Source organism: Odontesthes bonariensis, chromosome 20 (genome assembly GCF_027942865.1).
Source record: "Odontesthes bonariensis isolate fOdoBon6 chromosome 20, fOdoBon6.hap1, whole genome shotgun sequence".
Lineage (NCBI taxonomy): Eukaryota > Metazoa > Chordata > Actinopteri > Atheriniformes > Atherinopsidae > Odontesthes > Odontesthes bonariensis.
This window is the reverse complement of record NC_134525.1, coordinates 23644077-23671367: the sequence shown is the minus strand read 5'-3', so window position 1 is coordinate 23671367 and position 27291 is coordinate 23644077. Positions and strand designations below refer to the sequence as shown.

Here is a 27291-nt window from a genome sequence, read left to right as displayed (position 1 = left end):
AAAAAAAGTGTGACTTTCTAAAGGATATGCGTCTCATTGAACTGAATAGAAAGTGCGAGAGGGGCGTGTGTGTTGAATAAGACAGAGAAGTGGCAGACTGGAAAAGGAATCACATATTTTTATTGGAAAATGTCCAGAGAGCACGAACCCGTCACAATAACGTATGCAAAGTAGATCACATAATGAAGTTTGAGGTTTGACTATAGATTCACTACAGAGAGCCGAAGCCAATCCACTTCTCTTTTTTATTTTTTTTCTTAACCCTAGAGTCTGGCACATAGTAATTTAATGTATCACTCCAAAATCATATTTCCTGCAGGTTGAAATTCATAAGCGGGGCGCACGCCGGACTTCCCGTCCTACCTGCAGATTAAAAAGACACAGATACCGGTGGGCGCCAGATTGAGTTCCCTGAATGAAACAGGAATAAAAATCCTATCTGCGCTGTGCTGTGGAGCACAATTAGTTATTTAACAAGCATTTGGAAGAGCGCTCTGATACTCAAGATGATAAAACTCGTGCACCGTCCCTTATGCAATAATAAGGCATTTCAATAGATTTATCACATTTTCTAGATTCAAAAAAATGCTTCCTGCTTCTATTGTGTGCAGGAACAGCAGTGAAGTGTGAGCCAACTTCTGAACTAAGTTTTGCACACTGAGCTACAGTACATCTATACCAGTCATACAAGTGCACAGCGTCCTTTCTATGGGATTTGCAGCACTGAAATAAGTTAAATATAAGAAGATCAAAAACTACAGCACGACTTCATTATTAGGATATTGCACACGTGTAACAAATAGCCTTTCCTGGAATCTAGTCATGCCCGATTCTAGGTAAGACAGAAGATTTCAGTGTGTTTCCTAGTTAGAATCGCTCGTTAAAAAAAAAAAAAAGGGGCTCTGAGCACCAGTAACACGGAGGAGCTTGGGTATTGCTTCAGTTTTTTTTGGATTGACAGCGCCTCTAAAAGGACAGGAGAGTGCCATCTGCAACAAAAGGCGCAAGACGTTGTACAAGGCTATGGGTTCAATGCACAGAGCAAACACTGTAGCTTCATGCCTGACAGGCTTGTCAGTGAATCACAGATACAAACAGTAACCAACAAGTTCACTTTGGAATCACATATTACAGTAACACTGGGCTGTGGACTTGGCAGGAGAGCATGGGTCTATACGCCGACAACAAGACGCGCAAAGCAGATTATGGACACCTAAACCAGCAACATATCGGGAACACCGTATCCTGATTCTGTGGCGAACACGTCCAACTCATACAAATCTGAAGGATTCGTAAACTTTTTAAGAGCAGTCGCAAAACAAAACAAACAAAAAAAAAAACTCCTGTAAACACAGAGCAAGGCAAAGTAACAGAGCGACAAAATGTGGAAGTATGTAGGCTGGCCGTGAACTGAAAGCATCGAAAGGTAAGAGGCAGGGACGTCGATCTCAACGTGTCAAGCCTTCAGACGGCACCTCAGGTCCTGTTTGAAGACAGCTGATAGACCGCGCATGTAATGTGGCAGGCATGAACGTGATATGTTTCTTTCCTTGATAAGAAATACTCAAAATATGACTAAAAGGATTAAAAAAAAAAAAAAAAAAACACACAGCCACAGCCAAGCTCCACCCTCAAATGGTGGGAAAGACACTGAAACCAAAAAACAACCTGCAACACAGGTCACTTAATCAGGCCACGACATCATATATACACATCATACTCTACAAACTGTCATTTTAATTGTTCTCCAACAGCTTTACGAGTAATGTTCGCAAAGCAGGATTTTGCTACATGAAAAGAGCAGCCACTCAACAGCAACTAAACAACAGTGACGTGAACAGCAGCCCGCAGATGTGGAGTCAAATATATACGTCTACACGGGGAGGGCTACCAAAGAATGGTTTAGCTCAGAAGTGTCACATTTCACAATCCATGCCGAGTAAATGGGAGTCACATACAGAAGGCTCTGTGGCCTCGCACACGCCAGCAAAGTCACCAAACACGGGGACGAAGAAGGCCTTCAGCTGCATGTCAGAGTAGATCGATCTGTTCTCACCAGTGTTAATAGCTGCGTCCTCAAAAGCAACGGAAACCGGGATAATTAAGAATGTGTTTCACACCCGCTGGCTCGCGTGTTTGAAAGCAGTGAAATGCACGTCGCTTGAAAAGGTTTCTCAGGGTGAAGACGCCGGCGTGTCCGAGGCCGTGGGTTACAGTGTGCGTGCGTGGGTGCGTGGGGCGCCGTATGTACATGGAGGGATTCTGATGAGTCTCCGGTGAGCCTCACTTCTCCTGCAGCAGGGCGGGGATGTTGATGTTCCAGCCGATGGCCTGCCGGTCGAAGCCGCAGGTGAACAGGTTGCACGTCTGGTTCTCCTCGTTCCACGCAGTACAGCACACCATCCGCCTGTGACCCTGCACAAACAGACACGCGCGCAGTTTTCAAGGTCGGGTTCTTTTTCGAGCTCGCTGCCCGCTCCGTTCCGCCCGCCCCTTACCATTCTGTTGCTGCGCGGGAGCCTGGCCAGCCTCACTCCGCTCATGTCGAACAGTCGGACTTGTCGATTGTCGTGTGGCAGAGCGATGATCCTCTGGTTGGCAGAGACGCTTATCCTGAAAGATCAGAAAGAGTCACAGTCTGAAGCAGGGACAGATACAAGATGAGGGTCAACAGGTGCGGCCCTGCGTTCACCTACCTGTTCACAGCCGAGTCGGTGCGGATGGTTGCTATAGGCGACCTCATGTTCCTCAGGTCCCACACTTTGACTGTGCGGTCGTCACTTCCAGAGACCACGTTGTCGCCCACCGTGAAGACGGCGGAAGTCACCGTGCTACAAAGCAAACATCAAACAGAATGTTACTCCTGTGTTCCGGTCGTCGTCCTTTTTAGGAGTTTTCCACAGGTGCAGAGAAAGGGGGGGCCTCCGAAGGCTGCTCGAGTAAAACCCTTTTATGTTGGAGATATGTTTCCGTACTTCCAGGAGAAGAGGAAGGAAAGGAAGAAAGTTTTGCGAGTCAAAATTTATTTATAGCAACTCTCTCCCACAGACGGTGCAACTGTAGCTCACACAGCTGAAGGATGAGACACATCCACACGTGTCAAAGTGATATGTCAATACACCGAGCCTTCATCAGCTACAACATCTGAGAGGTAATGTGTGCTTTTCCTGATTTATAATGCGCCTTCTCTACTTTAAAACATTACAGGGTATCACCCTCCCACTTGAGGAAAAAAAAAAGAAAAGGGTTGGCATGATCTCATTCGCGCTCAGCTCTTGTCACATAGAAGTAGTTGTCAGGACAACGTGATGACTTGAAAGCTTTCACACTCTCAAACGCGTTTGAGCCGTCAGGAGGCTGTGAAAGACGATTTTCTGCTTTGGTCTCCGCAGTTTGCACGGCTTTATATTTACTCTCATGCACCGTGAGCAGCTCGTTTCATGATCATGTTGAATCAGGAAGCAAAGTCGAGCCGCTTGAAGCATGTGATCAGACTGACTCTGGGGAGACAAACACAGCACAACTTTCCAAACAAACCTTTATCTTTTGTCTGACACGGAGTACCCGATCACTACTATCGCTGAGCAACGGTAACATTAGGCACACTTTTGCTTGAGCTCGTCTAAAAGAAAAAAAAACATTCAGGATTGCTGTGGATCCAGAACACTTTGGTGAGCAGGATGTGGAGACATCTAGTGGCTTAAATTGCAAACTGCAACGAACTGTCACAAATAATGTTTAAAATGATTATTTCTGATTAGACAGTATTTTACTGTTTTATTTGTGCTTTCGTATAACAAATCTAAAACAAAGATTTTTTCGAATTGATATGGCATGATGCCAACAGCCATGTTTCCGATATGCTAGCACTAAAGGCCAAGCCTAACCACTCATTTAACAGGCCTTTAATATTTCCACTTTATAAATGCGTGTCAGTCGCGCTCTCCCTTTTATTCCTGGGATGGGAATGATTAAAGCGAAGGCCTGAGCAGCGTCCCCGCATACACGCACACCCTCGCATACAGACTGCACCGTCTTTGGTTCTACATCTAGCCTTTCCAGAGAAAACTGTCCTCCCCCTTAATTCAAACTGACATGGCATTAAGGGCTAATTAGCGGACCAAACTTTGTCCTATTAGAGAGGCCGAGGCTCAAGGAAACTGCTGCGTGGTAACAGGCACCTTCTGACTTTGCAGGGTACAGCCCACCTGGTAATACAAGAGAAGGAGAGAGGGAAAGACGGGAGGTGTGCTCGGTGGGAGGAGTGTGTGGAGCGTAATCAGACAGGGTAATTGATTATAAGGTTGATTAAGGTTAAAAGGTTTTCAGAATGGTGTGAGGAGGGAGAGGAGGATTCGGTGGTACTTATTGCTCTGCTAACGCCTCTGACAGCCAAGGTCAAGACTCCATCAAACCAGTGAATTGGGGAGCTGGAAAAGACAAAAAAAAAGGAAATGATGGGCCCTCTCTGTAGCCTGGCGAAGACACGTACCCCTTTTTGAACCGTGTGCTAAAGCAAGAGCCAGTTTGGAGCTTGTTTAACTTCTCTCAAGAGCTGGTGTCATTTCTCACCGACAGAAAGCCTCCACAGAGCAGTAATGACGCGGTTTTTCAATTAAGAAAACTAAACTCTACACTGGTTCTGGATTTTGAAACGCAGTGGTTTTAGTAGGTCTGGTTGGTTTCCATAATCCCAACCCCAGGATCCAATGTAAAGCCGTGCTTTACCATCGACCTGCTAAGAGCTGGTGATTCTGTAGCACCACTTTACCTGTTTGAGCATTTGAAACAAAAATAACTAGTTCTAAGTTCTGCGCAAACCAGCACTGGAACCGGTTTGGTGGGAAAGAGGGAAAAAAAAACAAAACAACAACTCTTGAATGTCTCCCCTGAGGTTTAATCCACTGCAGCTGGCACACGTGAGGGCCAATAGTGGTGATATTTGACTTGTACTTCTACTTCTTCGGGTCGTTCTCTGTTTCCATGTTTTTCTCTCCTAAGAGAGCTGCCAACTGTGGATAAGAGGCATTATGGAACTGAAAGAAGGGATAGTAAGTCATTTAACAAAGGCATATGTTACTTTATCTTTTGATTAGTGTTAGATTTGAGCAAAAAAAAAAAAAAAAAAAAAAAAAAAAAAAAAAAAAAAAAAAAATCAGTAACAGAAACTTCAGGGGAAAAAAATCTAGGAGTATGTCAGCATAATTGGCTGAAGGACAACTATACAGGCAACAAGGAAAAGTAGGCAATCACCAAACTTCTCACAGTTTTTTATTCAATCGTCACTGTCAGAAAATTCTGGATAAACTGCAGTATTTGTTCCGACGAGCGGAGGATTCGAGTGTCTGGGCAATCTTAAAAACGTAGTCATTGTAAGTATTAAAAGACGAAAGCCCAAAAAGGTCAAACGTAAACAAACCTGTTCAGGTGCAGAACGGGTGCTTTAAGAGCCTTTCTTATTTCTGCTGTGCTGCAGTAAAACCGACAGTCACTGAGAACCTGGGAAGAGCTGCTGTATTTCCCCTGAGACAGGATGTCAATCTGCATGCAGACACACGCTTACTCTCTCACACACACACACACACACACACACACACACACACACACACACACACAAACATGCGTTTCTATCAAGCGCAATCAAAACAGCTGCGGAAGCTGCCGATGGCAGGAGAGACAAACGTGACATGGCATCCTGTTTGTAGAGCAAGTCCCCTGTCATTTCTCGTTTGCCGTCGGCCGTTTTGGTAGCTGGCGCGCAGTTGTCATTACACTGCAATTATGGCGGGGCGGTGGGATGGAGGGTGGATGCTGCACTTTTAGCTGCTGAGGTTCGCTGTCAGGGAGCGTTAGCTGTAATTGCCGGTGAAGACAGTGGAAACGAGAGGCTTTCTTCCCTCCAGCTCTCAACCTCCTCTGCCTATTATAACACTCTCACTCTCCTTCCCTTCCGCCGCTTCCACACGAATGGCGGCGCGATCACGGCAGTCATCTTGCAACATGTTGCCGTGTCGGAGCTTCGTGGAAAGCGAAGAGAGAAAAAAAAAGTGGAGAAAGCGCGAGAAAGAGTGGTTGTGTTCGGGTGAGGGTGGAAGCGAGATTTCAAGAATCGAATTTAATCAAGCAGAACTCCTTTCCTTTTTCGTAAATCAATAACTAAACAAATAGACTGTTAAACAGTAAACAGACATATTTTGCCTATCATATAAATATCTGGGGCTGCAACTGGGTGACAGGATGGACTGGTCAGCAAACAGACTCTGTACGCAGGAAAGGATAGAGACGTCTGTACTTCCTGAGAAGGCTGGGGTCCTTCAACATCTGCAAAAAAAACTGCTGCAGATGTTTTACCAGTCTGTGGTGGCCAGCGTTTTCTTCTACGCTGTGGTTTGCTGGGGAGGTAGCAGCAAGAAGAGGGACTCTGCCCGACTGGACAGACTGGTGAGGAGAGCTGGCTCAGTGGTGGGCACAGAGCTGGACTCTCTGGGGACAGTGGCAGAGAGAAGGACCCTGGACAAACTGCTCACCACCCTCTGCACAACACCTCCATCAGGCAGAGGAGTGTGTTCAGTGGCAGACTGCTGTCTCAATCATGCTCCACCAACAGACTCAAGAACTCTTTTGTCCCTCTGGCAATCAGGCTGTACAACTGCTCTAAGTGATGGCACTTCTGTATTTCCTTAATATCTGTACGGTCACTAAATTTTATTACTTTTTTTAATTGTTTATAACTGTATAAACATTTTTATTGCTTTATTATGTCTTGTTACTGGATGCTTGAATTTCCTTCGGGATCAATAAAGTATCCATCTAATCAAAAGTAACAGGGCTTCAGCTGTTCTTCTGCTTCCAAATATAAATAACTGGGGGGTTTTCTTGTCTTCTAAAGCAAAAAAATAGACTTCCAACTTTTGATTGTGGAAGTCCAGAACAGAAGTGAAACGCGTGTAGTTTTCAGACTCCTCTCTCTGTGGAACCAGCTGCTCGTCTGGGTCCAAAATGCTTAGAAGTGGAGCTAAAGTGGATCGGGTTTATACATTTTGAGATAGCCACTCACACGCGTCATTTTTTTAAAAAGTGACACCGTGCTCGGCTCCGCTGGAGTATATGTTGTGGATGCGTCGTAAACGAAGGCACTCAGAACTTAAAAACCTGTGGGCCCTGTGTCTTTTTTTTCTTTTTTTGAGGAGCTAAAAGATTATGTTTTGCATTTCCACCGAGATCTAAGGCAGAGAGCAGATTAGGCAAATTAAGTCTTTTAACGTGTGCGGCACCAAACCAGGAAGTGTACCTCAGCCAGCATTCACTAAAAAACTGTTAATCCTAAAAAATTCTACAGGAAGTGGGTGTTATTGCCTAGATTCACGTATTTCTTGTCACTGTTTGAGCTCTTTGTCCAAATCTTTTGCACGCCGTGTCCTCTCAGCTCGCGGAAGCTGCACTAAACGTCGCGTTTTTGCAAACATTAACGACTATTCCTGCCCTGGGATTTCAAAAGGCTCCTTAGAAAAGGTTCCTTGAGAGTGAATGCAGCTCGTGTTTTAGGGCAATTTTGGAACAACTTTTCAAAAAAAAAAATAATAATAATAATAATAGAAAAATTCCAAATGACAACAAGAGTTGCTATAATTGGTCCAACGGGTGTTCAAGCAGGAGAACAAACAAAAATACATCAGGTTAACTGCAGCTTAACAGCAAACACACAGTTTTCTCTGTAGATGACAGAAATGTGGGAAATGTTAACATATGTCTGTTTGTTGCTTCACAGACGGGCAGGAGGGGAGGAAGCCACTTGGGGAGGACATAAGGATGGAGGAAAGGAGGGCAAAGGAGGAGGGCTGTTGTTAACTGTGAAACACTGGTGCTTAATCTCATTACAGCAATTGTCTATGGGAGAGAATTAGAGTGGGATCTGCAGGAATTATACATGTCGGGGTTGTACATAATGAGCTCTACGTAATCCCCCCGCTTGCAATCAAAGGCTGCCAGAGAGAACCAGTCAGCCAGCTCTCTCACACACACACACACACACACACACACACAACTCTTACTCCTTTTAAAGAGCGCCGCCATTGAAAACTACAGACAAGCCTGACAGTCGTCGTTTTGAAATGAGCGCCTGCAATTGAGTGTTAACAGCAAGCGAAGTTCCGAATAACACGGAATGGGGGGGGGTTAATGTAGGAATGGACAGATAAATGAAGAGGAGAGAGAGGGACAAAGAGGCGTGGGAAGAGGTCGCAAGAGGAGAAAGAGGAGCAGACTGTTCGAGTGAGGAGAAGCGCTCGGTAATGAATGAGAGGCAAGTGGCTCAGAGCAACAGGCTCTGTAGTTTAATGGTAAAAAGTCAAAGAAAAAAGAAAAATCACAGTGTATGACGAGGCTACAGCACCACCCTGTGGGCAAAACAAACACTGCACCAACTACCTCTGAAATGGATCATTGGTGCGTTAATTAGACGTCAATGATTACAAGTCTGCGCTTACAGAGCATCTTTTAACCTCATCTTGGTTCTACAAAGCATTTTACAAAATGGAACACTCATTCACCAACTGACACACACACGCAGAAACACAGAGCTGCAATGTCGAGGTGCAGTGTGAGGACACATGAACACTTGGAGGGGCCGAGGATTGAAGTGCAAACCTTAAAACTGGTGACCAACAACAGCTCTACTATCAGAGCAACGGCCGCCCCAAGAGGAAGCATGTGTGTGTGTGTGTGTGTGTGTGTGTGTGTGTGTGTGTGTGTGTAGCAGGCAGCAAGACGGACTCACTCGGTGTGTCCCTGGAAGACGTTGACAGAGTGGATGGACGGGTCTCTGAAGTCCCACAGTCTAAAGGTGGTGTCTCTGGAGGAGGTGACCACCAGCCGCTGGGTGGAGTGGGTACAGCAGTGAGTCAGCTCCTGGTCATGGCCTGAGGACACACACACACACACACCCATACTTATTAGTATAATATCCAACTGTTTGCATGCGTTTAATTCTAAATAAAACTTTTTTTTTTTAAAAGATCATTCAAAGATTTTCACAAGAAACTAATGGTAGAATTAGTTTATAGTGTGGTGTATACCAAACACCTTCTCACTTCAGTAGAGAGCAGAACAAGGATTTTCAGACTATCATTAACTATCATTGATTGAACGAGCACGTTTAGCCATTTTATCTTGTGCAGAAGCCAAAGCATTACATTTGGAGAATGGAATCAGGAAGTAGTGTACATCCACTGATGCTACTTATTTCATTCCACCTCAGACATGAACATGGTTGGTAGATTCACATTTCATTATCTGAATAAATGAGAGAATAAAATGGAAGACAGTAAACATCATGCGTCTCAACCAAACCCTCTATAGCAACACTTACACTTCGGTCTTTGTGTGGACTGAACTAACAGAATACAAAACGCTAGTTAGTGAGCTTCTACGATGCTGGTGTGTAAGTTCATTTTTTGTTCAATATTTGTTTCCAACGTTTATGCTGAATTGAGTTAAGTAGCTAACGCCTCAGCTTCCTATTTAGCATTCACTAGAGCCGTATTAATAGCCTGCTGGATGGCATTTATGACTTTTTGTGGTTTCAAACCAAGTAGGTCAAACAGTGGTTATTTTTTTGGTTTAATACGGGAGAAAAAACCCAAAGTTCGGTTTTGGTCACAGCTCCACCATGAACTGAAAGATGAAAACAAACAGCCCGTCTTTGTCTTCTGTTTGAGTCCGGTAGCGTTTTTCTCTCCTCACTGGATGCCACAAAATGAGAAGTCCTGCTGGGACTCGTGATCTTGAGTGACCTGCGGCCCGTCCTAGGAGGGCAGGTTTAACGTGTACGTTAATGAATGAATGTGTTGTATTCTTGAAGTATGTCTGAAAGTTTTGGTCTTATTCTATCGGATGCAACAACTTATTCTATCGGAAGTTCTAAAGGCTTTCTGAAGCAAAAGAAGAAACCAGGAAATGATTCCAACCAATCAGAGGGCTTATTGGAACCGGCTCAGGTTCGTTTTCTGTCAGCCGGGCTTATAAATGCTAAAACTTTAAAGTAAAAAGGGTTTTAGCTGATCAATTTTGAAGATGAAGGTGAATGCGGATGTGAAATGAACAGAAATAATTTGATGAGTGCGATACGCTACACACTCGTGCTCAGGCAGAGTGGTCCTATGAGAAAACAGCAAAGTTTTAATGAAGAAGAAGAACTATTGTTAATCCCTAATCTTTAAAAAAGAGCAGGAACCAGTTTTACACTTCGTTTCAGGCCATATTTCAGCATTCCCCTCTGCGGACATATCTCATAAAGATGCTTCTCCGTGGAGGTCAAACAGTGTAGTTTTATATCAGACTTTGCAACCTGACCTGCCTGAAATATGGATGCCAGCCTTTCACAGCCAACTTTGTGACACAACGGTGACACTCCATCTAAGGTCTAATCTTGTGGAGATGCTTCCGAATACATTTAGTGGAGAATCCCATGCAGTGGGGTCACTATTCTAATAATGAAGATGTGTTTTAATCTTGAAACTCAATAAAAACATGTTGTTTTCTTTACTTGAAGTAGACACATATGTTTAGCATTCCCCTGGGCTGTGTAGAAAAAGCATAGAATGCCATCCTGAAATTAGAGTTTGTAGGTATGTACGTGGAAAAGAGAGCCTCAGAGCAAAAGGGAATACAGTAGGTCTAAAGAAAACCAACTTCCAAAGCCAACCATCATCCACGTACCAGTGAGGGTGTGAACCAGTTCAGAAGTCTCCACCTCATACAGGTTGGCAGCCCGATCCCAGGAAGCTGTGACCACTTGTCGGCCTCCTACTAACCAATCGGCTGCAATCACGACGCCCTGGTGGCTCTTTAGGGTTGCAGTCGCAACCCGGACTGTGGGCACCTCGCAAGGACCCTCTCCGTCCACCTCGCCTTCCTCTCTGTCTGACGAGTCCTGGTCATCATCACACAGAGCCTGCAGAATTCACAATATCTCAGCTCGGCTCCGTGTGGGGGCGATTTATTTCTTACTGAAAGTAAAGTGACTCATTTGGCAAATGTACTAAATCCTTTTTCGACAGTTTTAGAAACCCTTGGAAAGGGACGGTCCAAAGCTACTCACGCTGACATCTGGTGGTGGCTGAGGGACAGGAAGCTGCACCATGTAGCGCCAGATGTGAGCCGTCTGGTCCCCGGAGGCTGCGGGGAAAAAAAAAAAAACACGTTGAAGCGCACGTCAACACACACACACACACACACACACACACACACACACAAATCTACATGCTGCTGGAAGGAACAGATGCAGTAAAAAAAAAATGAAAAATTAACGATCAAACCTGTTGACACAGATGATGCCTAAATGTGGTCAGCCCGACAAATTAAACAAACGCACTTTCAAACGCATACCTGTGAGGGCCATCTGCTCGGTGGGGTGGAATTTGATGGAGTTGACTGTAACAAAGAGAACAGTGATGAGTTAGAGTGTCTGCAAATATTCAGGTCATCCAATAAGACGTGAGCAAATGTGGACAATGTTGATTCGTGGGATGAATTACACACTGGTTCACATGCAAACCCGCCTTCTTATCAAAAAGGGATACGACTTGGCATGACCAACTTAACATATTGTCAGTACATCCATCGGATGAAGCTTTTTGAAAACGTCTGTGTGGTTTAACTTATGAGAGCTCAACGGCAACATTCAATGCTGCACAGTTTCATTACCTGATCCTGCATGGCCAGCGTACCTCAGAAGACATTTCCCAGTTTCTATGCTCCACAACTGAGCCGAGTGGTCTGTCAGGGGAGAGCAGAGGTGTAGTCAGTCCCGTTTTTATAGTAATCGGCCAACGGTTTGTTGTAATAATGCAGTGGATACACAAAGAAGACCAACTAATCTGGTCTTCTTTGACAGGTAAACTTCTGGTAAGAAGTTTCTTACCAGAAGTTTCTGGTAAGAAACTTCCAGAATAAGTGTAGTCTCTTCCTTAAAAATGAATGTTACGTGAGAGTCAGAGTGGATAAACATTAGCTCTAAAACACTCCCAGCACACAGCAGACGCCATCCATCATCGGAACCCTGCTCTCATGTTTTGGCTAATTGCTCCACAGTTAATCTGACAAGGATATAATGATGTGAATATCGCTTGCAGCACCTTCAGGTCTTTTCTGATTTTTTCTTACTTGATACCACCACAGCCCCGTGATGCATGATCTAAACAACAAAGCCATTGACTGATTTTTTTTTTTGTTGTCTATAAAATGATTTGGCGTACCGGCAGAAGCGGTGCCAAGCACCACGGGCTGTGTTCGGGTGACACTGAGGTCCCAGATCCCGTCCCGATGGCCCATGTACTCCCTGAGCAGCTGACACAAAGCCCGGGAGCCTGCCGTGGTCTTGAAGCTGGAGACAATCTGCAGATGGAGGGGAGGGAGGTGGGTGTGATAGGGGGAAAATATGTGAGGAAGGGAACGAGTTGGGATCCTGGTTCTGAAAGTCCTAACTGCACTCGGTTTAGCTAAATTATGAAGGTTCACAGTAGCAGCAGCTGCACCAAAAGAAAAGTGCCAGAATCATATTTATTACTCTAATAAAATACCAGAACATGCGCTACTTAACTTTTAGCACCCATGCAATCCACTGCTATACATTTACTGCCGTAAGAAGTGGGTTTGGTGCGGATTAAACTGAGAGCTGGCCACACAGACATGCTGCAGACTTTAAATCCTAACAGGAACATTTTTCCCAGGAATCCCGCAGTTTGATGCTTTCTGCCACGCAGATATAACACAGCTTGGTGTGTTGGATGCAGAAGCCTGTATCACAAAGCCTTCATTGGTCACGGGTCAACTTTAGTGTTTGGAGTTGGGACGTGGGAAAAATAGGAAAAAGGAAATGGTACTAAAAATAAACATGTAGGACATGTTGCTAATGACCCTGGTTGGCCACAGGTCAGTAACACGACTGAGTGTTAAAACAAGAGCACCTCAGAGGGGCAGAGTCTCTCTGAAGTGAAGATGGGTTCGGCAGTCTGCAAAAAAAACTGGGCCAACAAATTGCTGAACAATTTTCCTCAAAATAAGACTGAGGGAAAACTTTGAAAAATTCTATCATATCACACAGTAAATATTAGCATCCAAAGATTTCTGAAAATAAGTATTCGATGTCTATGATCTTCAGAAATCAATGTCTGGGAACACGGTTCACGACGCCATCCACAAATGCAGGTTAAAGCTCCATCTTGAAAGAGGAAGCCATGTGTGAACACCATCCAGAAACACTGCCATCTTCTGTGGGTCGAATCTCACTTAAAATAGACTGAACAGAAAATGGATCACCCAGCTTATTATCAGCACTTGCTTCAAAAAAGCCTCCATCTCCAAGAACTTGCACATCTGGAAGTTGAAAGATATCTACAGGTTTCAAATCAACATGTGCTCCTATCCAGATGTCTTTTTCAAACAAGGCCTTGTATATTCCAACAAGAAAATGCAATAAACCGCAATACTACATCTATTACAACAGCATGGCTTCATAAGTAGAAGAGTCTGGGAGCTGGACGCCAAACTAGCACATTGTGATGTGCAAAAATATAACGAAGAAGACTCGGGACTGTTGAGCAGCTCGAATCCTCTATCAGACACGAGTGGGACAACATTTCTCTCTCTGTTCCAGCAGCTGGTCTCCTCAGTTCCCAGAAGTTTACAGACTGTTGCTAAAAGAAGAGGGGACGCTGCACTAAAGATGAGCCAATGGTTTTTATTGAAAATGGTAAACTCAGTCTCTTTCAAATTTGAAAGGTCTTCCATGTTCTTCAGTGAATAAAATATTGGTTTGGGAGTTCCGCAAATCATCCTTTCCGTTTTAATTTACATTTTTCACCGTGTCCCAACTTTTTGTGGAATTGGGGCTCTATTTTAGGCGAAGCCACCCGCTTTGTGACACAGGCTCCCAAAGTGTTAACCAGTTCCAGCTAAGTGTGTACCCGCTTCGGCCAAAAGGTCTGAGCTGTCACACCGCACCGAACTGCACGTCGGCGGAGCAAGAAGCTCTCTCACGTGTCAAATCAAGAATCAGTCTGAGGCAGAGACCTCTAAAAATATCTTGTAGTCTGGTTACACATGGCCTTTAGTGCTGCAGGCTCCCACATAGGCAAACTCATGAGTAAAGCGGGATTTTACCTGTCACCCGGCAGTCACAGCCTGCACTGCGCATGCTGCGGCAAGCTGACAGATGACCACAGCGATAAGCCTGCATCCCTGCGAGTTATTAGATACAGCGACAGAGCATCTGGATCAAATGTGTCAGGCGGCGTTAATGCACCAACATTGAGTCCCGAGTGTTTACCACAAGCTCACGTTGCACCACAATAGAATCTTAAATGTTTCCAGCCATTAGAACACAACGAGCAAACGAGAGAAAAGTAGCCCATTACGGTCAGAGTTAAACTAAAAGTACACTGAGGCTAGAGTTAGTGCCCATCATTAGTTTGCTTTCAGTCTTAATAACATTAGCTTTTGCTCAGGTTTCTTAGCCAGCTGATAGGTTAGCTGAGAAGGACGAAGCAGCTGCATCTGTCAGGAGGTTAAATCTATGAGGTCCTCCCTTGATCCCGTGTGTCCTCTTCTGTAACTTTTAAAGCAGAAATGGGCTGTGTTCCTTTCCTTTCTAACAGCTCAGGCTTTGGCTGCATTCCGACAGTTTATTTTCTGTAAATAATACCGCGTGGGGAACATTTTAAGAAGGCGACAGGATAATGTTTCACTTCATATATTGTTGTTAATATTGGTCCCGCGCAAAAGGTTACACAAAACTACACTTAGGACTTAAAGTGGGAGATTAGCTTAGTGTGGCAGAAAGACTGGCTCAGACAAAGTTCTTTAAAAGAATAAGTCAGCTTAATGGCATATTTACAGCCTACTAATATTGATCTCTTCTGCTTAATCTGTACAAAAACTACACAACTTTATGGGCGTGGGGGTCATGTGCCAGACTCTTTCTTTTACTAATGAAAAAAATGTGGATTTCTTTTCATTTCCTGTCTTTTTCTGCAATATATTTGAACGTGATGCATGCAATTAAATAAATAAATAAAAAATAAAAGATAACACACGAGATCTCACAAATTTGACCAATGTGCCAAGATAAAGCCTTTCCTGCCCAAAAGGAACTTTAGAGTAAAACACAGCTTTCCGACGACATCCAGACAAAGTCCAGAACCTATTGGAACAATGTTCTGTGGACAGAGAAACGAGAAGAGAGTTCAAAGCAGACATCCTGCAGACCAAAGGAAGCGATCCAGGAGGCAAACATCCAACGGTGAAGTACAGTCGTTGTGATGTCATGGTTTGGACAGCCTGCTGCCGCTAACTGAACACCACATTCTGCATTATATCAAAGAGTGCCTGCAGATAAGGTTCAGGAAACTGTCCAAAGTTGGAAGTTGAAGCAGAACGTGGAACTTTCAACAAGATACAGTGAAGCAATACAAGCTTGTGACGCCAAAGGCGCCCATACTTTTCACATAAAAAAAACCCCCAAAAACCCTAATTTGACCGTATTGCTCGATAAATGCTTGATAAACGCATTAATTCCTGTGGTGTTGTTCAAGTACACAAACGATCTCGCTGCACTGCGTCAAAGGAGGCCAATTATTCGCTCGTTCACATTCGGAATGTCCAAAAAGCCAGCGTTTTCCGTGGGATGCGCTTACTTTTAATCACATGACTGTGTCCGGATGAAGTTTCCCACCAGGAGAAACTCTAGAGGGGTTACTGGTTCTGGCACATGACCTCCTGCTTAACAGCAGCCGGAGGGTGGATTTTTTACCTAATTCAAAGTCTCTTTACTCAGCCGAGCAAAGCAGCTACTGGTATTAAGTTCAGTACAAACTCGAGTCCTCTTCTCATACAGCCTGATTCTCTACAAAACAAAAAAAGAAAAAACAACCACATTTCTCTAAAACTGGGACTACATTCGAGGAACCATCTTGGGAACAAATTCCCAGCTGACTTTAGCAAGCCTGTCCTGTAACGGGGGAAATATTAAGCATTTTCCTTTTTCCTAAAAAGCTGATGAAAAGTGACGTAAGGTGTCGAAAAAAGTCAGAAAAGCTTCTGCTGCATTGGTAAACGGTTTGATATCGTAACCAAAAGGGTTTTTAACAATTCAATAATTGCAGCCTTTAACCCTTTTTTTTTTTTTCCTTTCTTTCTTTTTCCTCCATGGGTGCAGAGAATAGGACAAGACGAGGAGTCAAGGTAAGACTGAAGTTAAGAGGAGCCTCAGCCCACAGCTGTCGCCGACAATGCTTAGTGACAAACAGAGCATTCGGGACGTTACCCATGAATCTCCGCCCCACAACTCCCATGAGGCCACACTGAAGTTGCGAGCTCCGCCTAATTTGTCCTGGAAAGTGTACGAGCGCTACCTCGGCAAAAAGATTAAAGAGGAAGAAGTCACTTTTGTGGTAAATGCTCACAATCACACAGCATTTAATTTGCCCCCTGCCCCGAATAACTCTTTAAATAAATGAATGAATCATTATGGGGGAAAAGAATTATAGAACAAAACAGCAAGTTTTTTTTTTTTTGTTTTTTTTTTTTTAAATCACAACCTTTCTTGTTTACCCACTCAGAGGAAGTGAAAGAGCCTTTCTTTCCTCTCCCTTAGCAACACGTGGCTTTTCAACAGGCCTGAGTCCCAACACCTCAAATATTTACTCACAAGAGGAGATCCTCTGAGCTCTATTGAACAGACTAACATAGCTGGTGCCAAGTACCTTGCTGGTGGAGGCTTTGTAGGTTGTCTTCAGCTTCTGTGACAGCTGGCTGGTGCTGTGGCTGGCTGTGTGACAGAGACACAAACAATGAATAAAATTCACCACCGAGTGACAAGGTCTGCGGTTGGTTTCAATGCGGCAGTACAGTGTTGACACTTAAGAACGCGCGCACGCACACCTCTGTGATATAAAAACCTTGTTTCTAGCCATCAGCTGTCAGTACTGACAGCACAGCTGCCGCTGATGTTCAGTGTATATGCAGAGAAGCCGTCGAAAGCAGAGTTAAAAAGAAAAAAAATATATTACTGAGCTCAACCTGAAAAAAAAAAAAAGGGCTGAAAACTACTCCGACTGCAACACGATATTTTATCCACAATGTGTCCCGTCTGGAAAGTGTTTTAAACAGAATGCAGTGATTTGCAAATTTCATGATGAATTCCCTTTTTCACAAAAGGACATCGGAAGCATGTCAAAAGCTTAAAGTGAGACAAGTTCCGTGAAAAATGCGTTTGTGAGCCCATGGGGTGATTCCCATGAAAGAATCATGGCTACTTCTACGCAGCGCTGGCCTGAAGATTCAAAGTTTACGGGCCAGCAATGCTGGTATCCAGCCGTGTCCTCGGTGCACGGGGGATGTATCGGGATTCTCAGTTATACTTTGAGGAAGATTAAGTCAAAAATTGCTCCACAATTTGTACACGCAGTCTTTAGCAGACTGTATAGCTGATCAATTGATCTACTTAAATGCATAATATTCCTCAAACTGTTTCTTTTTAATAACACTTTAATAAACACAACTTTTTTTTTATCTAATATTCCACATTAAACCATAAAATGTCTCAATTTCAACATTTGACATCATCATTTATATAATATTGGTTTATGAGATTTGCAAATCATAGCAATATGGGGTTTTTTATATTTTACACGCTGTCTAAACTTTTTGGAATTGGGAGAGCTCACTTTATTCATATGAGATACACAAAAAAAGCTTTGTTAACAGGGTTAAAAAAAAAAAAAAAAAAAAAAAAAAAAAAAATCGCCACTGTTCGTTACATTCAGCTTATTATAAATGTCCGCAGCCGTGCCATGTGACCAGAGGCCTTGTTAATAAGAACGATTGTGGAGGAAACACTGAACCTTTTGCTTTCTGGGCTCCCTTGGTGGGGTCTCCGCCCTCGATCGCCTGTCCATCTCCGGTCAGACGCTCGTTCAGGGAATCGATTTCTCGCCGCACTGCAATGTTAGCACAGTGACACAGTGTCGGTGATCAAATACGGCCTGTGCTCTGGAGCCACCTGGCTGGTGAACCAACACCTGAAGCTCGACACAGTAAGTATATGCTCGCTTACTCACACTCAATGTTTTCAATGTAGAGGTTTTCAAACTCCCGTTCGATCTGGCCAAACAGGTCGAGGAGATTGTTCCGCAATGCGTGGGGCAGCTTGGAGTCCTGGACACACAACACATGAATAAAACTTAATGGTAAACTGATATAAATACATATATATAGGTTGAAGAATAAAGTACAAGGAGCAGGAGTTGGGATGTTTTACCTCCTTTATTAACTTAATATGTCCAAACAAAACAGTTTTAAAATGACAAACAGGTGTCTAATAAACTGCACAACAACTACTGGAAGAAATGTTTGCATGACTCATAAAATAAACGCTACTTCAGAGTGAAAGCGTTGATCTCTTGCCAAACAGCCACTGTGTTTACTTAATGCCATCAAAAACCAACCGCCACAACGGCAGCAACATTGTGAGCGGCACAACCACGACCTACAAACAATCCTTACCTCCATGGTGAACTCCTACCGGTGCCTGGTTATCAGCTGACCACCAGACTCCACCAGACTAACACACAGGGAGATGCAAAAGTTGCCATGAAAACAAGGATCTGACGTATCTGACGGCTCTGTCTTCAGAGCTGCCGCTTTGCTTCCAAACCATCTCAAAGAGCAGAGAACCAAATGTCTGCTTTTTCTTTATTTTTTTTCCTTTCTCCTAAGACACGTGCTCAAAGCCAACAGGTTCCACAGCGACGTTAGCGGCCCAACCATTCAGTCTGCACCACATGTCAACACCCCCCCCCTAAAAAAAAAAAACTAGGGGTCAATTAGGAAATAACAGGCAGCCCTTATGAATTCAAAGCTTCTTAGTTTTGGTCCTTAAACCTGCGGCGAACTTTGCTCAATAATGACAGCTTTAAAAGAGCAGAATAAAATGCGCTCTGTTCTATATGGGCTCATAAAGCTGTCTGTGTATGTGGAACTTGTGCTGTGGGGGGGGTTAGACTAGGTGCATTAACAGAGCCAGCATGTGTTGGCAAAAGAGAAAAAGGACTGTTGAAAAGACTCATCAGACCTGGACAAGCAGCCCATATTAAAACTTGATGAGACAACAGACCGGTGCAAGCTGAGCTCTAGTGTTAGTGGCTGAGAATTCAAGGTCAAGAAGGGAAAGTAAAAACTAAGGGACACCCGTCCTCAAACTAGGGCCGGCCAGAAATCCAGCACCACATTTCTGATGTTAATAAAACAATAATAACACAGCATGACAGAAAACTGCTGTCCCCTTTGCACGCAAACTATGATCTTGGATGGCAGAATAAACATGATGATACAATCTAAAACAGCCCTAAACAGGCTCACCCTGCAGCCAACTCCCCAAAAGTCAATGACTTTTGATCAAACAGAAACACTTTCTGTCACCTCACCAGCATAGAAGCGTGAAGGTGTTGTAACGGGTCTCCTGACAAAGCTAAAAATGAATCAATCGGAGCATTAATTCAGATAACCTGGTCTGGAGGAAGTTAATCACCAACCCGATGGAGGCTTTGAGATTTCCTTTTTTTTTTTTTTTTTCTCAAACAAAGAAATCAGTAACCAAAGTGAACGTTCACACCACGCTTCTCATTAACTTTTATAGAACCTAGATGACATTGATACTCTGACTACAGTAGCCCCCCATTGAGATCCCACAGCAACCTAGCAAAAAGAAGCGCCCGTTCTCAGGGGGGAGAAACTCCATCTCATAAACAGATTGTAGAATGGAGCAGTGGCTGTTGCATAACCAGTAAGAAAATTAAAGCAATGTTGTTTAACTGGCCAGTTCTGTGCTCTCATTGCTGACAAAAGCATGCTTGCACCGTAACAGACCATTAAATCTAATGTTAACAAAAAAAATAACCTTCCTGATATTTCTGAACCTGTTTTAGCCTGAGAGTGAATCAAAAAAGAAAGCCTTCGTTAGCCCTCACCTGTCCCTCCAGCATGTCTCCTCTTAGAATGCCCGGTGGCCGCTCCTCTGTGCTGTTGGTGCGCCGGATAGACAAACTGTGAGCCTTGCGCTTCTGCTTCGGGTGACGTGCAGCTGAAGCAGAGCCGCTGCTGCTTCCGCCCTCCACAGGCATCCCTCCTGGCTTTGTGTGTGGCCCTGCCCCCCACCCCCCTGCTCACAACCTACCTGAAAACCAGGTAAACAAAGGCCACACTGGCTGGTTGGCGGGTGTGTGGGTCAGGCCTGTCAGTTCCCAACACCTGCCTGCAGATAATAAAAAAATAAAAAGGGAAGCGAGACACGTTTACAGCTCAAGCAGGAAGGGCTGAAGACAAAAAGGGGTTAGACTTCCCAGCAGATATCCAAACTCATGCTAACAGACACCACATATTATGAGATAGGGGGCCTTTTGTCAAAACTCCATTTAAAGACAGCAAAAAAATATGAAATGCACTTGAAAATGTAGATTTTTTTTCCAGATAAAGATGCTTTTCTTGGTTAACTTTACTAATTTACCTCTGTGGTCCGACTTAAAAATAAGAAATTCAATCGCATGGCCAAAACACAAGTACTAATTTCTCTAGTGCATTATTATAAGAGGTTTTACTTAAATTATCCTCAATTGTTTTTAGTGAAAGCTGTTGGCCAAACATTCTGACTATAGTGCCGGATACTGCAGAGTGTTAACAGCAATTTTAACTAAATGGTCCTTCCAATGTAATTATTTTATTTTGATTAATGTTACATAATCTACGGGGTTGTTTTTTTTGTTTGTTTTTTGATTCAGTGGATGCTCAGTTCAAGAAAAAAAAAAAATTTATTAATTTTAAAAAAGCAGTATCTGAAAATGTGACAGGTTCCAAAAATTGGAGTCGGTACTATGCAATGCATGCTTAAAATCCTCATCATGACACGGGTCACATAATTTGATGTTACACCTGTAAAGTTTATTACTCTATATGATTTTCCACGTTACACAGGACGTCACTGGGGTCATACAGGCCCGTACTGCTGCCGTTTAATCTTAACCATATTAGCAATTGGACCGTGTATCATAAAGTGATTTAGTTAGAATTATGAAAACAGAAAGCGAAGGTAGCACGCGCGAGAAAACGCATCCTGTACATTCATTTATTATGTGCAAATTAACAAGGTAAATTTACTCTTTGGCACTTATTTTTGCATATCCGATATATTATAAACAATAGTTTAACCCACCACTGTCACTGCCTCGCTGAATTCATTGCTCGCTCACGGGGAATACTGGAAACGAAATTAGCTACAAGTTAGCACAGCTAGCTGCCACATATCACCTTCATAGCGGCAATCTGACGTTCCATCTTCACACAGCAGCTAAGAGAGTTTGGTGGAACCTATCTTACCTTGTTAACATGCAAGCCTATTAATTAAATCCCATCATAATGAATTTGGCAATGGATGGTGACAGCGAGCTAAAAGTATTCCCAAATATCAGAATTTTAGTCCAAATTTTGACACATCACGTATTTGCACATACTTCCGCATTACGCAATTCGTGTTTGCGCTTTCTAAGCCAATGGGTGATTACGCCAAGGATGATGTAGCGAATGGAAATCTGTTATGTCAGAAGCCCGGAACGAAGGCTCGACCATCGGATTCCACTCTGAAAACTAACGCTAAATACGTCCAAAGACGTGTTTGGACCCCCAGCTGTTTAGCACATATTTTGTAAGTAACTGAGCGTTTTATCGGTGTCTCTGCATGTTGTGTATGTGACGGACAGTGCATACTTATGTCCGTTTGGGACAAGGCCTGAGCGATGCGTGCTGCTCTGTGCAGTGGTCTGATGGTGTGTTGACAGTCAGTGTAAACAGGAAAACACGGAGTGGAATTCTTCAACGGGACAATGAAAGCGCCACTGCTGGCCACTGAACTTTTTTTTTTTTAACAACTATTACATTCTTAGGTTTCAAGAATCAATTATTCAGGGGGGCCACATGCGGTCCTCGAGGGCCGGTGTCCTGCAGGTTTTAGATGTTTCCCTGCTTCAACACACCTGATTCAGATCAATGCATCATTAGCTGGCTTGTGCAGAATTTGACAATCTGTTGAAGAGATCCATTTCATCTGAATTAGGTGTGTTGAAGCAGGGAAACATCTAAAACCTGCAGGACAGCGGCCCGATAGGACAGACTTTGGACGTCCCTGAATTATATCCACATGCAGTGTAGTTTATTGCTGTTTATGGTCATTCTGAAGAGGCAGCAGAGACAATCTTCTCCATTGTCGACAGTAATGCTGTCAGACCCGCATTTGAAGTGTTTTCCCTTCAAGGTACACAATGAAGAAGGTTCTCTGTTTGAATATCAACTGGGGCCTCTTTTTTATTTTTTTTTTATTTTTTTTTATGGTCTTTGCAGTTCCTCTGGTGAACTCCACCCCTCCTCCCACAGTTAAATACATTTTTTAAAATCCACAAAGAGTTTGGTGAGGAAAGTCTGAAGGCCTATGGACAGAAGTGCATAAGCATCCTGAGATGCAGAGGAAGAAAAGCCTCAGTGTGGGTTGTAGTGATATTTAGTGGCAGCTTGGCAGATTACAACCAACTGCAAATCTCCCACCCCTCGCCCTCCATGTTCATGACAAAAGCTAATGTGGAAGGCCTCCGCCTGAAGCTAGCGCTCGGTTGGTGAAACACGGTGCCTGCCATCTGCCATTTTGAGATCACGAGAACAAGACAAATCTTATTCTTAAGCAGTTGTGCACTAATGAGGACAAAGTTGTGACTAATGTCATACATTTCTGCCAGCAGATGCTCCTAAATGTTACCGAGTGAAACTTTGAATTGGGGGAAAGTTCAATTTGTGTACGGAGTGAACACTTAAAACACAAAAAGTCAAAAATGACGCGTAATGATATGTTTATGTCTTAGAGAACAGATCCTTCAGTGAACTGTCCATGGAAAGGGAATGGGAGGAGTGCGTGTCCTTGAATGTCCAGTTCCTTCAAGGTTTCTTTGTTTTCGTTCGAGAAGTCTCAGACCTTGAACACAGTTATTAGGCAAAAGTGACAAATGAAAAGAGAAACTGTGTTTAGTTGCTTCTGTCCTTCTGAAATCCGAATGCAAATAAGACCCAGTGGGTACCGAGCGTGCAGTCCTCGTTATTTTCTGATAAGAAACAAAGCTTTCTAACTGCACTGCAAGACTTTATCTAGTGTCTTTTTTTTGGGGGGGGTTATCAACACAATTACAAATGTATCTTTTTGATACATTGGAGACTTCAGAAAGTAGCACAGTGAATCTCAACATTACAGCTTCTGGGTTCCAGACTAGAAGTTTATCTGAGAAATTTGTCCTTGAATCCAAATATTAGCCTCGTGCCTTGTGTCCACAAGCCTTGTGCCTTGTGTCCACAAGCCTTGTGCGTGTATCAGATGATGGCTGTAAATGCAGCACCTTTGAAAATGTTGGACTATGTGTTGGGGAATTTGGTTGGCTTTTCTTTTTTTTTTTTTTAAAGTATTTCTTTAATTGATTTATTTCTTTAATTCAAATTAATCAAACTGCAGGTTGCAGATTTATGGAACCAGCGGAGTATGTGAGGGAGTCTTTAAAGGGCTGAAATCACACAGTGTGCTTCTGAATCTTGACTTTAATATATAGTAAATACGTGTTGCTTTCGTTCTTTGGTTACTTAAAGTACAACAGAACGGAGAGAAACTGATCCTGGTATGGTTTGTGCAGTCAGGTGAACTTGTTCTCACATCTTGCCTCATTGTTCTCGTGGAGTAATAATGTATCATATCCATAAGCTACATGTGCTGGTATCCTCCCCCTTGAGCCCTGTGTCCTCCGCCTGGCGCTATCACCCCATTCCTTCCTCGGGTTCTCCTCTCCGTTTTTCACCGACAGCCTGATCGTCAGTCCCTGTGATTGGTTTTCCGTTGAGGTCAGGCCATGGTCCCAGCATTGTGGGCGGTGCTCCGGATGGTATCCCGTGAGGGAGCCGCTGTGCTGAAATCAAACGTCCGCAGCAGCTGCAGAGCACCTCCTCTGATCCCGTCCGCGTACCCAGCTGCTGCTGTCTGCTGCAGAGCTATATCCAGGTAAGCTAGCTCCGCGAGGGCGTCTGAAACCACCTGAATGCTTCGTGTTTAAGGACTGAAAAGCTCGCGAGAAGATAAGCTCGTTGCCTTTAAGTAGGAAGTACGATTGTTTGTGTTTATTACTGATAGCAGGGCATGTTTGTGCATATGGTCTGTACTCAAAACGGTCCTCACAAAGTCTCAATAAAGTCCAGCCAAACTCTGCTTTAAGAGGTTTTCCGTTAGATGTAGCTCTGCGTGTAGCTTGAGGTCGGCAACTTACCTCTACCGTAGCATCTCAAAGCCTGGATATTGTCGTCTGTATGGCTCACACAGTAAGCTGGGCTTTTAAATGAAGTTTCTGTCTGCCTAGAATTTAACTTTGACGTTTTAAGTATCAGCTGGAGTACTGAATACAAAGTGGCCAACTCAGTGCCTGTGGGTTAGGATCAGTGTCCGAAATAATTGGGACAGTCAAACATGAAATGAGTATTAGGTTCCAGCTTTTCAGATATCATATATGTCAACATAATAATTGACATGATATGCTCGCACATTAAAAGCCTCAAGGTTTAGTTTTTTGGTTGATACTATCATGTCTAACAGATTGTTCAATCATTTCTGAAGTTGTCACCCAAGGTAAATCCATAAGATCTCTGCTTAGGGAGGGTTTAAAGCATGACATAAGTGCATTTAGGTAGGTTTGAGGGTATAAGTTAAATGTTGAAACTCTAAATGACCATTTGTTGCCTGCCCGGCTGTCCTCTCGCACCCGCTCCACAGTGAGGTGAGACGCCTGCAGTCCGCAGCCAGGATGCCTGAGATAACCACAGATCACCTGGACGAGAAGCAGGTGCAGCTGCTGTCCGAGATGTGCATCCTCATCGACGACGGCGACCGCAAGATCGGAGCGGACACCAAGAAGAACTGCCACCTCAACTCTAACATCGATAAAGGTTTGTGTCTGCCGCGTCGAGGTCGAGCCCATCCGCAGTGCTTCTCCGCGCTGTTTTTAAATGGCCTTCCCTGTGTCACCAGGTTTATTGCACAGAGCTTTCAGCGTCTTCATTTTCAACAGCGAAGAGAAGCTGCTCCTACAACAGAGGTCTGACGCCAAAATCACCTTCCCAGGTCCGCATCCCAACACTCTGAGTGCCGCCATCACATGTCGCAAAGCAACAGCGCTGAGCAGCATTCCTTGGTACATTTTTTTTTAAAATGATTTTGTGTGTTTGTGCGCAGGCTGTTTCACAAACACGTGCTGCAGCCATCCTTTACACACAGACAGCGAGCTGGAGGAGAAGGATGCTATCGGAGTGAGGAGGGCCGCTCAGAGAAGGCTCGAAGCGGAGCTGGGGATCCCTCAGGAGCAGGTACAACATGTTCATTCAGATTTTTTTCTTTTTAAAACACACATACTCGAATGTAAAATTGTCACTGTCGGCTTTTTGCATTTTAGTTTTTAAGATGAAGCACGGTTTAAAAAATGAATATCAGATAAAGAGAGTGCTCGTGCACCTTAACCAACCGTTGCACCTGTTGGGAAACGTGGCTGTCAGTGGACACTACCGAAAGGATTAAAACATGGTCGTTTTTTCCTGGTGCGTCTTAAGACTTTGAGCAAGTACAGTCGAGATGGGTGAGGCTGTGAAAAGGAAACGTAGTGTTCTGTGAGATGCCTAAAAGATACTGCACAACAAAGAAAAATGACTGAAGGAAATGGGATTTACCTCCAGGAAAAGCCTTCACTGGAATTTTACACCCTTTTTTTTTTTCTCATTCTGTTGATCATAAGGAGGCTTGGTAATGCCGAGGTCGTCTTTTTTTTTTTTTTTCAGGAGGATTATGCGTCTTGCCGAGCGTCAAAACATTTGATCGGGAAATCGCACATCGGCACAATGTGTCCAGCAAATGGTCCAGATCTCAGTCTTGATTAGTAGAAACTGGGAGGGAAAAGGGTCGTTTTGTTATTTTTCTAACCCTTCTGATTACATCATTCTACTTAACATCTAAAAATTTCTCGTTTTGTGTCATATTAGTGTTTTTTTTTTTTTTTGGTTTTTTTTTTTTATATATATATATAAATATTTTTACTAAATAAAAAAAGCTGAATGAACCTCCAAGTGTGGTGATTCATTCGTTTTAGTCGGGGATTGTATGACGTGTGTGTATTAAAGCCTCGCCTCCTGTGCTCAGTGGAAGAGGATTATTGAGGATTGAGTTGTCTTTACCTGCATCTGATCTCTGTCGCCTTCTCGCTCATCAGGTGACCCCAGAGGAAATGACATACCTGACGCGAATCCACTACAAGGCCCAATCGGACGGTGTTTGGGGAGAACATGAGATCGACTACATCCTCTTCATGCAGAAGGTAGCGCTGTAATGTCTCTCAGACTTTCCAGTGGCTCGCAAATGTTTTACGGAACAAGATTATTTAGTTTTGATTAAAGTGAATGGGTTGGGTTTTTTTTCACCAAGGATCTTTAGGAAAATTCAGTGTCCGTCAGCTTAACACCGACCACAGCGCTGGCTTTTTCTTGCCTCTCCATAGGATGTGGACCTGAGTCCGGATCCCAATGAGATCAAAAGCCACTGCTATGTGAGTAAAGAAGAGCTGAAAGTGATGCTGGAGAAGTCCAAGCGCAAGGAGCTGGAGATCACTCCCTGGTTCAGCCTCATCGCAGACACTTTCCTCTTCAAGTGGTGGGACAACCTGCACGACCTCAAGCAGTTCATGGACCACAGCAACATTCACCGCATGTAACCATAACCTGGATCAGGCTGCATCTCTAATCATGAAGAAAATGAGATCAAATCGGCCCGCTCAGCCGTCAGAGACCCGATGAGCACCCGTCTGTTTTTTTTTGTATGAAAGAGAAAGCATGGAATGTTTTAGTCTGGCTGCTTGTAAGAGGCGAGGCGGTGCTTTCATCTTCACAGTAGATCACAGCAGTGCTCGTAGACAGACGCATCATTGATTCCGTTTGACCGGCGGACTTCTAACATTCGAGTTTATTAGATGTAAAAGGGCAACGTTATTGACAGCTCCACAGAATTAAGCTTATTTTTATATTTAAAAAAACCTGTGGTCTGTAGGCTGAGGTGGATCACTTTCACTTCCTACAATGAAACTTCTGAAACTGTGTCTTTGTACCTTTTACACAATAAAATGTTAGATTATG

At 43.7% G+C, this 27291-nt stretch overlaps 2 protein-coding genes across 6 annotated transcripts; one reads left to right on the top strand and one right to left on the bottom strand.

Moving 5' to 3' along the window:
* Nucleotides 1-102: 102 nt before the first annotated feature.
* On the bottom strand, nucleotides 103-21878 carry LOC142370398 (WD repeat-containing protein 37-like). 4 transcript variants are annotated; one of them, XM_075452954.1, is made up of 16 exons: nucleotides 21427-21592; nucleotides 21263-21307; nucleotides 20025-20308; nucleotides 18117-18213; nucleotides 17901-17996; nucleotides 16761-16825; nucleotides 16322-16405; nucleotides 12255-12393; nucleotides 11704-11775; nucleotides 11386-11430; nucleotides 11099-11175; nucleotides 10717-10951; nucleotides 8777-8918; nucleotides 2697-2831; nucleotides 2499-2613; nucleotides 103-2415 (listed from the first exon to the last, which is right to left on the bottom strand). In XM_075452954.1, the coding sequence occupies exons 3-16, from the start codon at nucleotides 20175-20177 to the stop codon at nucleotides 2284-2286; spliced, it is 1587 nt and encodes a 528-aa protein (XP_075309069.1). In that variant the 5' UTR covers nucleotides 20178-20308; nucleotides 21263-21307; nucleotides 21427-21592; the 3' UTR covers nucleotides 103-2283. The 4 variants fall into 4 exon arrangements, with proteins under 4 accessions (XP_075309069.1, XP_075309071.1, XP_075309072.1 ...); XM_075452956.1 differs by lacking the exons at nucleotides 21263-21307; nucleotides 21427-21592 and adding an exon at nucleotides 21814-21878; XM_075452957.1 differs by lacking the exon at nucleotides 16322-16405.
* idi1 (isopentenyl-diphosphate delta isomerase 1) lies at nucleotides 21670-27291 on the top strand. 2 transcript variants are annotated; one of them, XM_075452958.1, is made up of 7 exons: nucleotides 21670-21751; nucleotides 23937-24130; nucleotides 24893-25065; nucleotides 25148-25240; nucleotides 25352-25482; nucleotides 26376-26480; nucleotides 26661-27291. In XM_075452958.1, exons 2-7 carry the CDS (start codon nucleotides 23982-23984, stop codon nucleotides 26871-26873), a joined length of 864 nt encoding a protein of 287 aa, XP_075309073.1. In that variant the 5' UTR covers nucleotides 21670-21751; nucleotides 23937-23981; the 3' UTR covers nucleotides 26874-27291. The 2 variants fall into 2 exon arrangements, with proteins under 2 accessions (XP_075309073.1, XP_075309074.1); XM_075452959.1 differs by lacking the exons at nucleotides 21670-21751; nucleotides 23937-24130 and adding an exon at nucleotides 24231-24444.

What these genes read in the sequence shown, in the direction of transcription:
- LOC142370398 (XM_075452956.1), bottom strand. Translation starts at nt 20,177, where the DNA reads ATGCCTGTGGAGGGCGGAAGCAGCAGCGGCTCTGCTTCAGCTGCACGT. An exon ending in TGTGGGGCGGAGATTCATGG is followed by an intron (nt 12,394 to 16,321) that starts GTAACGTCCCGA and finishes CTCCATCTGCAG; the next exon opens with ATTGTCTCCAGCTTCAAGAC. An exon ending in TCCCGCGCAGCAACAGAATG is followed by an intron (nt 2,416 to 2,498) that starts GTAAGGGGCGGG and finishes CTGTTTGTGCAG; the next exon opens with GGTCACAGGCGGATGGTGTG.
- idi1 (XM_075452958.1), top strand. Translation starts at nt 23,982, where the DNA reads ATGGTCCCAGCATTGTGGGCGGTGCTCCGGATGGTATCCCGTGAGGGA. An exon ending in CAACTCTAACATCGATAAAG is followed by an intron (nt 25,066 to 25,147) that starts GTTTGTGTCTGC and finishes CTGTGTCACCAG; the next exon opens with GTTTATTGCACAGAGCTTTC. An exon ending in CGCCAAAATCACCTTCCCAG is followed by an intron (nt 25,241 to 25,351) that starts GTCCGCATCCCA and finishes GTTTGTGCGCAG; the next exon opens with GCTGTTTCACAAACACGTGC.